This window comes from Quercus robur, chromosome 11 (assembly GCF_932294415.1).
Source record: "Quercus robur chromosome 11, dhQueRobu3.1, whole genome shotgun sequence".
Classification (NCBI taxonomy): domain Eukaryota; kingdom Viridiplantae; phylum Streptophyta; class Magnoliopsida; order Fagales; family Fagaceae; genus Quercus; species Quercus robur.
Genome location: NC_065544.1, coordinates 8148472 through 8160024, shown reverse-complemented (window position 1 = coordinate 8160024; position 11553 = coordinate 8148472). Strand labels below are relative to the sequence as shown.

Here is an 11553-nt window from a genome sequence, read left to right as displayed (position 1 = left end):
ACTGACATTTTTTATCATGACCAACTTGGAAGGAATAGGGGAGAGAGGTGGAAATGAAGTAAGAAGAAATTTATATGAAAATTAAGATGAAAGAGGAAGGGTAGAAGTAGATGAAAGGTTGAACAAAGTGAAATTGTAGAATTTGAAAGGATATAAAGGAAAAAAATTTAAAATCTAAAGGGAATCAAATGAAAATTTTAAAGATAAATATTTATTGGAGGGGATGAAAGATTAAACTAAAAAGATAATAGTTGAAGAAGATGAAAAGTTGAACAAACGAAGAATTGCAAAAAAAAAAACAAAAACAAAACAAAAAATAAGGAAAGATGCTAAAGATGTAGTGCATAAAGAGCTTTATAAAATTTATTACAAAATTCCATTATTATATATAGTATAGATATGTATAGACATTATTTTTGGTTTTAAATTTTTTATTAATTTTATAATTTAGTTATGAACATCTAAATTAAAGTTGATAAATATGTAAATGCAAAATTATATATAATGTTCAACTGGTAAAATCTCTGATAATTATATAAGATATCTGGAGTTCAATCTCTGCCTACACCAATAATTGATTGGTGTCTTGATCTGATAATAAAAACTATCATTGGGAGCGGACAACATAGGTTGAAACTCTCTAAAAAAAAGTCAATAATCTATTTAAATATTTTTGGTAAAAAAATAGGAATAAATAAGAAATTCTAAATTAAAGTAAATGAATATGTATAGACAAAATTATATGTAATGTTAAAACTATCTAAGATGAATGTGTAAATTCAATAATCTACTTATATATTTTTTGTAAAAAAAAATAGTAATAAAAAATAAATAAGAAAGATAATAATTTTGTGGCCAATTATGTGACAATGAGGTGGCACAACAAGAGTTTAGCAGTAATAAATGTTAAGTTTCAGCTTGAAGATATAAAATTATAATATAGATAGATTACAATGGCAACCCAAGAAAACAACAAAGCAATCCCCAAAAACAACAAAGCAATCCTCAAGTTTTTGTTTCCTTCACGAAGTATAACTAACTCATCTTGATCAACTTTATCCTTATCAATCTTCTCCAGGCGTTCTTGTAGTTCACATATCACTCTTCGTTCATGGGAACACATTTCTTGATCTTCCCATTCGAAGAACCCGCAACTTACATTTTGCTTGATTTTGCCACAACTCCAAAACCTTCTTCCAAGATTCTCATGAGTAGTGAATATTGTTTTCAGTGGAGCTCGGGCTGGACAGTAACAATTCTTTTGATCGCTTACACTAATGTTGCTTGGGTATAAAATTTGTATACCTACAAAACAAAACATTATTTGGACGTATTTCACAAACACCTACCATGCTTATCAAAACAAAGCATTATATATAGAATAAGACAACAGAATAGTTCAACTTCTAAAAATCTAACTAACTTCTTGTCTACAGAATGCCAGCAAGCCCTCACTGAGTCTAATAGCTTAACAGCTCTAAATTTGAATTGGGCACATGTTGCACATGGCCCGTGACCATTTTCAGTCAGGGCAAGAATGCATCAATTAGTTGCACTTAATCAACGAGTGAAGCTTGAGAACGTGTTTCTTATGCAGATAATATTCTCAACTTGGCTAATAAGGTTTACTAGTTATTAAGCTTCTTGTAAGTGATGGTGATGTAGAGGCCTAGACAATTTGCAATGAATTCATGCGGGAGAATCTAAAGTTAATTTTTAGGAACACAGAAAATATAGGATGTTTGGATAATTGCTTGCACGTGGTCAGCAGAGAGAAGAAAAAGATAAATGAATCGACTGACTTGCTAGCGAATAACCCAGCTGAACAACTAGAAAGAGCATAAAATAAAATAGGATTTGGCATGCATGTAACATAAGGATGTTTAATAAGATCATTACCATTGTCTGAAGAGATGCAACTTTCAATTTCCTCAGAAGAGCTGCAAATTGCACTAGGTTCATTTTCATTATAGTCATCACAGTTTCTCCATAAATTGTCAAATTCATTATGAGAACCATCCCAACCCTCAAAAGTAATGCCATTACTGCTGCATATTGTTTGGGTGAACATTTCCACACCTTGCTTATATACCAAACTGAGCCCACATTTCCGCACAAATAAGCCTGGCCTAGAGCTCTCAAATACAACCTCAATCTGATTGAATTCACCACTCCGAGCAGTAGCAAACCAATCATCACGAGACAGATGCAATAGCCAAATGTGCCTCGCAACAAGTTTTGTGCTACAGGAAATTTCAGTGGTATAATAACAGTGAGGCATATCACCAAGGGCTATCACACGAGCTTTAAGTCCAAATGTTTCGCCATGGACAAACTCTTCAACAGAAATATGTGAATATGATGCATCCAAAGAAGCGCAGAGTGCGAATCCCATCCACCTGCTATTACACCAATTTGGAGGCAGCTCTATGCTTATTGAGTTCCCTGACCTTTGATGAGTTATCCACCACGGAATTTCACATCCAGGAATAATTATCTGAAATGCAATTCCAAATCCGTCCTCTTTCCTTCTGATAGAAGTTTCATATCCAGTTTTTGGACAAAGGAGCCCCTGTACACCCCCAAAATAAAAACACTTGACACTTCAGTTATCAATTAAAGAGAGAGAGGAGAAGGATTACCTGTAGGTAACGATTCAATATTGTCAATGTCATTCCAACGCTGATTTCATTATATTGAGGCCATTGCGACCAGAGTTGTGACCAACTGCTCTGCCCGTGCAGTGCTGGTGATGGTTCCAGACAAAGGAGCCCCTGTGAACCACACAAAATTTTTTAAAATAAAATAAAAATAATAATTCACCAAAACATTAAGTAAACCACAATGTAGAAAATAATTCACCAAAAAATAATTGATTGTAAACTTTAAACAAAAGCCACGTTCATAAAATTATATTTTCTTAAACATTAAAAAAATAAAAGGAATAAAAATGACTAAATACCCTTGTAAAAAAAATAGAAAAAAGTAAATCAAAACAACTCATACCATATTTTTAATTAGTATTTCAGGAGCATCCTCATAACACAATAGCCTACTACGATTTTTTTTTGAAGTTAGAACATTCACAATGATGGTGCTAAAAATTTAGCTTTTAGCACTTCAAAAAGCTACTTTATCTATTTTACCACCCAACTTTACAATACACCCAATATCAAATGTTTTTTTTATCACTTCATTTAAAATAATATAAACAACTCATTAAAAAAATAAAAGAAGCGAGAAAATTTGAGTTTTTTAATTAAATGAAGAGATATAATCATAATAAAATATTTTATTTTATTTTTAACAACTTGCTATTGTCAACTGATATTTATACCAATTTACTATAATTGCAAAAAATTTACCTTTAGCTTCTCCAATAACACATTATTTTAAAGTTCTTTGCTGGTAAAATTAATAGTTTTTTATTTTTTTGCTAAAATACAATTTTCATTGTGCCTGTTTTTATTGTTTTTGTTAATTTTTTGGGTTGGATAGATGCTATTTGAATGAAGCTAGTTAAACTTATTGAGAAAAAAGTGACCTAAAGTTTTGAAAATAGAACACAACTACAAAAATAAAATATATTATAATTATAAAATAAAAAAATAATTAAAAAAATGGGACCCAAGGAGCCCGGGCCCCCTTTGGGCCCCCACCTGAATCCGTAATGGTTCTAGGGAAAAAAAATCTTCAGCACTTATATTATATCTCAAATGGTTTGACACTGATTGAAGCAGTGTTTCAAATTCGCCGTCTAATGGCAGTCCCAATGCTGGTGGTGATTGAGTTTCAAGAATATTTAATGAAAGCCTTGGAAGTGACTTAAGTCTTGATGATTTAATTACAGGTAAGAGTTTCAATTATAAGTGATTGAAGAGCTAGTGATACTTCCAGGGAAGTACAATGTTCAGCAGTTATATACGTAATATGTGATGGATGGAAACTTTGGACGTACCAGAAGTTGAACTACCTCAAGCCAATCAAGTTCGATAGTCAATGACCAGCTCATGTAAACTTTTTTTATTATATTAGAAGTCGTAGGTTCCATAGGATAATAAAGAGGGACAACTGAAGTATCACATATGTTCACTTTTTCAAACCATTTCGGAATTTCCCTTCCAGGAATAATATAACATTTCCCAAGTTGTTTACTACTTTGCCCTTAAAATATACAAACCATGATCTTGGGGGTTAATAAATAAAACCCAACACACACAGACAACAGAGACAGAGATAGACACCTGAAGAATATTAGCGTAATTTCTCAAGTAGGTGATATTTAGAAAATACACATAGAGATTAGAGAGAGAGATACCTGAAACATATTACTGAAGTTTTGAATATTGTAAGCCAATGTGAAGCGGTTGAAACACTGGACAGTGAAATTGTTATATGACCAGTAGAAATCATTTGGTGGTTCTGGCACTATCTCCAGTGAGGTAATGATTGAAGGAATATTTGATGATGATCGAAGGATTTTGCAACCATCCAAGCAAAAAAGTTTTAGTTCAGAGAGTTGATAGGTGCTTTCAGGAAGGGAAACGAAATTATTTCTACTTAGATCTAAGTTCTGTAGGTCACTGAGATCTATCGCGTAACTTCCTGGCGTAGAAGTCAACAAAGATGATGACAATTGACATCCCTTGAAAGATACTCTCCAGATATGGTTAGGTGTAAATGGTGGAAACCTACTCAGCGTTGGGGAAAGTGACCGGCTCCTCACAGAAACATTTCTATCTAGAGGCTGTCCAAATGCAGTTCGACTCAAATCATGTTCCAAACACTCTATATTCCGAAGGTGCTCTGGCAGGTAGGTAAGTTTTGAGCATCCAATAACAAGAAGTTTTTTAAGTGGCCTCAAACTATCCTTGTTACGTGGAAGACATGTGAGATATTGACAATCCCTCATACTCAATAAAGTAAGGGCAGTCAAACACTCGATTGATGAGGGTAGTTTTTCAATAGCAGTCTTATCCAAATGAAGTTCTGATGATAGGCTTCTCATTATTCCCTTAAATTCCGGAATCTTCCTGATTTTTGAGCAACCGCAGAGTTTAAGAATTTTAAGGGATTCCATTTCACTAGACATGCTGGGAAGATCAGTAAGAGAGACACAGTATTCTAGATCTAAAACAATAAGCCTACTGAGTTGCCCAATAGATGGGTGGATCTCAACCAAATTATCACACCATCTAAAATGTAGTCTCTCAAGTCTTGGAACTCCTGTGAAGTCAGGTGTCTCAATAAGGTCCTTGGAATTTCTAAGATCCATGCATTTCAAATTGTCCAAATACTGTTCAACCCACAAAAGAAAAAAAAACTTCCATTAAATAGAGTATTTATATTTTAATAAGATAAATATTTTTTTAAAAAAATTAAGGAAATGAAAGGAGGAAACTCAAATACGCAAGAGTGTAGCCACTCCTAAGAAAAGAAAAATACTAAATAATAGAAAAATAGTTAAAAGAATAAAACAAAATTACCTTTAATCCTTTCCAAAGATATTTCATTTTGCTATCACGTAAACTAAGTTCCAGAAGCTTTTTTGGTTGGAAACTGGATGGCAAACATTCTGAAGGATACCCAATCCATTGAAGAAATTTTAGGTTGTTAGAAACATGATTCAAACCATTGGGGATGTGCACATTGTGAATTATAAGCAATCTAAGATTACACATCTTTGAAAAAGCTTCAGAAAAGGTTTCAAAGTTCCAGTCTTGTCTTTCCCATTCATAACGATTTAGGACTATGGCTTGAAGTGCTTCCGCTGCCTAAGAATCAATAGCAAAGGATAGGAAAATTAATTATACAATAAAAGATAAGAATAATTGAATTCTCAAGTTTTAAATTGTGTCAAAGGAGATGAAAATATCAACTCAGTTTTCCATACAAATTTTAAAAGATTATATAAGAACAAATTATCCTTGGATAAAATCCAGAATATCCTCTGACCAAACTTTGTCTATTCTAAGTACCTAGATAATTACTTTTCTCTTATAAAAAAAAAAAAGGTTTACTTTTCTATTGGATAATTTTTTTAAAGAACATTTAAGAACAAAATTATGTTATTATTATACCTACTTAATCTTGGTTGCTGAAATTGAGTTCTAGCTTTGTCATTGTTCTTACCATATCTTTCTTCAATACATGAAGCAAATCTTCAAAAGACCATAATCTGCTACGCTTTCCAGGCTTTTTATGTGATTCTAGGACAATTTGTCTGCCCATTTCTTGTAATAGATCATGCATCCACAATTTCTTATTTTCTATGGTTATGAGAGATCTTTCCATCAGAACCTTTATACCGATTCTCGCATCAAAACCACGATACTCTAATAACTCTATTACTCAACCTTCCGTCTTTCCTCTAAAGAAACATGCAATATCCAAAAATATCTCCTTCCATGTTTCCTCTAGTCCATCATAACTTACTTTAAGAGTATGAAATATTTTTCCTTGTGGAATTTGTTTAAAATTGACCAATGCACTTTTCCATTGTTCCATTGTTCTTCCAACCAGAAAGGAACCCAAAGTAACAAGTGCTAATGGAAGGCCTTTAGCATAGTGTACAATATCCTGAGAGAGTTGCTTATAACCTTCTTTAGGGTTTTCATTCTTGAATGCTTTCAAACAAAAAAGTTTTAAAGCATCAGCACTATTCAATACATTAGGCGAATATATGTTATGCACACCATGTTGGACCAACAAATGTTCATCTCTAGTTGTTATAATGATCCAACTACCCAATCCAAACTAGTCAGGCTCTCCTGCCAATTTTTCTAATTGGTCCAATTGATTAACATCATCAAGAACAAGAAGAACTTTTTTATGACGTAGCCTATTCTTGATCATGTCAGTTGCACGATCAACACTGTTTATCTTTCTTTCCATCAAAATATCTTTAAGAAGTTGTCGTTGTAGTAAAAACAATTACCTTTTTCTGAAACTTCCCTAATGTGAGCAATAAAACTAAAACCTTCAAAAGAATTAGAGAACCTATCATAAACAGCTCTAGCAAGAGTTGTCTTTCCCAGCCCCCCCATGCCACAAATCCCTATCATAGAAACCTTGTTCACAAGACCAAAATACGAAGTGAACAATTTCTCCACTGAAGAATTTATTCCTACCAAGTCTTTGGTAAAGCTTGAGGATTTTGGATTTAACTTGAGTGAAATCACTTCCACGAGGTGCTCAATAAATTCTGCCTCGTGCCTGTGGAAAAGATAGAACAACAATTACGTGATGGTACAAATCTATCATAAAACCATGGGGGAGGAAGAAGAATATTAGGTAGTGATATTCTTTGGCAAGCAAATATGAGTTAATTAATTACTTATAAAGCATACAATTATCATTCTTGCACAAGACATGTGGGTCTTCCCAATCATAGAACCAAAAAAATATGAAAATTAGCAAAAGAGGGAGAGAAAGTAAGTGCTCAACCACTACCATTTCTTAGCTTAGCAATGATATTAGCTCGCTAAATCCAAAATCAATTTGGGTTAGAGATATATTGATTGACCAAAAAACATTAGGTGTCTTATTTCATGCTTGATCGCTAAGAGAAACTTCATTGGAATGTTTGAAGTTAAACATGCTAAATATAAAAGTCCCTGACCTTTTAAGATTGCTTGAGAACAAAAGAATAAAAATCTTTCGTCCTAAATTGCCAATTGTACCACGTTCAAACTTAGGATGATCTACTCTAACATCCTATTAAGTGTTCCACTTTATACTACACCAACTATATCTTGTTGCATGTCTATTTTTTCCTTTATTAAGTAACCAAAGCTTAAAAAGGATGGGTGGGCAAGAACACATAGTATAATATAATTGGCACATAAAGTAGAACACTAACAATTTTTGTTCCAAGGGAAATTGTGTAATATTCCTGGAATATAATAACATTGTACTCCCTTATTTCAGATAAATGTTGGGTCTCACTATTTAAATTCATGATAGAATCCACTATTTAAATTCACCATACTCTGAGAATGTTGAATAATTTTCTTCCAAAATATTAATATCGATGGCTTACACAAATTTAGCAGAGTAGACAGCCAAAAAGCTGAAAACACATCCTAATTGCAGGTAAAATGACTAAATGAGTGAAGAGAATGTAATGATCTCTGGAAAAAAAAAAAAAAAAAAAAAAAAAAAAAGAATATTTAAGCCTTTGTGCCAAAACAAACCCAATCTTCCTCCTCCTGAGTCGAGCCCAAATTAAGGTATGCGATTTTCATTGTTGAAGAAAAAAAAAATGGAATACTTCAATTAGGTTTGTTTTTACTTCTTTTAAGTGAAGGTATTCTTTGAATTTATATATCGGTGGATTAATATCAATTATAAACTACTACCCGTTCTACTTCTTCAAAATTATGTAAGCATTTTTCTACTAAATAAAATTATGTAAACAATTGGTTTATGAATAAAACGGTTAAACGAGCTCCAAGGATTTTATTTAACCCAAAACAATGATTGAGCCAAAACTACATCTTTCTGAAAACAACCTACTTGTCCACTTTGAACTTAATACAATCTGTAACTTGGCATGCAGAAGAAAATTTTGGCTCATTAAAGCATTACTTTGAGTTATAAAAGTGTTAAAATGTCTCCAAAATTTGAGTTTGATTGACTAGAAGTCTTAGGGGCTAGGTTAATGGAATTGTTAAATGAAGTGACTCTAGTTATCGGATTAGAGGCACATGTTGTAGGAACATCGTCTTCGGCCACCGGACCGCCAGCACAGGTCGTTAGCACTGTAGTTCCGAGCACCAGACCGGTGACCTAGCCACCAAATGGGAGAGAGGGAGTCACTATGTGTTTTTGTAAAATGTTTTACCAAGTTTTTAAAGGTAAAACGTTTTACAACTTTTTATAAAAGATTTACAATCAATGAAAAATATCTTACAAATTTGACCACATTTTACATGCAAACAAACACTTAAAAATAGGAAAGCATTTTTAAGAAAATATTTTTCTTCAAAACAAACGGTTTATATATATATATGGTAATTTATGGTTGTGCCTCTTAAAGTTTGGACTGGAATGAAACCATTAGAATTCTGTCCAATCTAGACTTTTTTCACACTTGTGATATGAGCAATTTTATGGTACTAGCTTGACAAAAACACCCTTCACAGATCCAACAACATTCCATTCTTTCAATTTTTTTTCCCTTAGAAATTGTCAATCAATTTTCCATATTTTCTAAAAGTGCTTTTGTAGTTGCAATTAGTTTTTTTTTTTTTTTTTTTGTGAAGCGGTTACAATTAGTTAGTTTGTTAGTTTCAATTAGTTAACTTTAGTGATATTTTCTTGATTTTCCTCGTGTATATAAGAGAAGTTAGTCATGTAATAACACTCTCTTCAATTTTTGACAACATCATAGGGAGTTGAATGGCGCTCAAGTCCGACACCAAGATTCTGTCATTCTCGTTGGCATCAAAGCAGTTGAAGAAGACCTTGTCAATGTTTTGGAGGTAGACCAATGCCGAGTTGGTTTAGTCTTGAGGTTCGACTATGGGTTTGTTGTGAGAGAGACAAAGAGCGTGTGCGTGTGAGAGATTTTTTTTTTTGATAGCATGTGTGTGTGAGAATTTAGATAATGAGTTAATGGTTATTTGTTGTGATTTTGGATTGATTCTGTTTGGTTTGGGACTCACCAATTGAGTGTGAAATTGGCTCAACCAATTAGGTGTGAATCGTGTGATGCAATTTGTTATATTGGTTTACTATGATTCTTAAGAATTTGGTTCAAATTGTTCTTAATTCTCAAGAATTTTGATGGGTTGTACATATGCAATTTTTTTTTTTTTTTTTTTTTTTTTTTTTTTTTTTACTTTGAAAATTTGCGATTTTCTTCAGACTGTGCTTTTAATTCCCAATTCAACATGGAGAACATTGTTGGCTATACAGTATACAGAGCAGATTAATTGACCAATTCAATATTATTAGAAACTTCTCCAATTGATTTTAAGGCATATTTATTTTATTTTTATTTATTGTTTGGAATACAATCAGTACATATTGGAGGAGTAAGAAGAAGAGAGAGTAAATTGAGGTATAAATTTGTTTCGTAAGAGATATATATATATATATATATTTTATATAATTGGAAATTTATAGACTAAATTATGTAATGGGCAGCAAGCAAAATGTAAATAGTAATTCTTCTCAAAATTACATATATTGAAGATGATAAATAATATAATTAGATTTATGTGGGATAATTACCCTCTTTTTTAAAAATACACACATAAGAGTTTAACACAACATCAATAAATTTATTATTCATAGAAAGTTACGTTCTTTAATCAACTAGGTCCGTCTTAATCATTTCAAAGGTGCTCTTCTTAAAAAAAGAAAGAAAAAAAAAAAAAAAAAAGGGGCTCACGGACTATTTATAATGGTATCAAGTATCAACACCTCCCAAAACACAACTGAATTTTAACTAGTATATGTAATATTTCAATCTATTCATATCATGACACATTATAATAGCTATTTTTATGATGAGCCATGCTAACGAGTATCCTTAGGGCATTGGTTAATAATCCATTTTAAAAAAGTTTTGACACCACTTTTATAGAAAACGAAAAAAGTTGTTAAAACATTAATTGTTTTTTTTTTCTTTTCTCATAAAAACTTTCTTTAAATGAATGGTTAACTAATGTCCTAAGGGCATTCGTTAGCATTCCCCTTTTATGATATATGAAAGAATTACTATGGCTTATATATCAAGAGAAATAAATTTGTCATTGAAATTACCTATCTTGTAAATGCCAACCAGAGAGATTGGCCACTTTCTTCAAAGCATCTCTCCACATTTCTACCTTTTTTATGTTCTCTTCATCTTCATGTTTATTAAAAGCTTGTCCAAAAGTTCCTGTCTGTTTTCGTATAACATAAGGATCCACATCATAAAAAATGGGTAAAATTGTCAATCCCTTCTCTTCCCTACACCTAACGATCTCTGCAAGTTCATCTAAGCACCACCTAGAAGATGCATAGTTTTTAGAGAAAATGATAATAGCAAACCTCGATTCTTCTATTGCTTTCAAAAGCTCTGATAAAATAGATTTTCCTCTGTCAAGTCCTTCATCGTCCTCAAATGTCAGAATGCCCTTCCATTTCAAAGCAGCCAATAGATGATCCGTAAAACTTCGACGGGTGTTTACACCTCTAAAACTAAGAAACACATCATATTTCCGCCAAGTTGTCGTAGAAGAAGATGGTGACAATGTTGAGGCTCCTTGCCTGCTCATGGAAACCTTTAAAAATATACTAGAAAATCTTAACCTGTTATAAAAATTAGAAAAAGGACCATTCAATTAAAGCTAAATAAAAAAAAAATAAAATAAAAAAAACTTCTTTTGCTTTTTAAGAGGATGATGATAGCAAACCTTGATTCTTCTTTTGCTTTTTCAAGAGCTCTAACAAAATTAATTTTCCTCCCTCAAGTTCTTTGTTGTCCGGAAAGGGCCAAACGCAAATCCTTAGCCAAGCAGCAAATACAGAGACTGCAAAACTTTTTCTAAAACTCTGCCA

At 32.4% G+C, this 11553-nt stretch overlaps 1 protein-coding gene across 1 annotated transcript in view; it reads right to left on the bottom strand.

Annotated features, from left to right (window-relative positions):
- Positions 1-839: 839 nt before the first annotated feature.
- The window catches only part of LOC126706238 (disease resistance protein RPP2B-like), a 26630-nt gene continuing 15916 nt past the window's right edge, over positions 840-11553 (bottom strand). Inside the window, exons 6-10 of the mRNA XM_050405581.1 lie at positions 5487-5774; positions 4319-5296; positions 2643-2774; positions 1900-2572; positions 840-1305 (exon numbers count right to left, since the gene is read on the bottom strand). Coding sequence (XP_050261538.1) covers positions 914-1305; positions 1900-2572; positions 2643-2774; positions 4319-5296; positions 5487-5774 — 2463 coding nt within the window. The 3' untranslated portion in view covers positions 840-913. The remainder of the gene's footprint in view (positions 1306-1899; positions 2573-2642; positions 2775-4318; positions 5297-5486; positions 5775-11553) is intronic.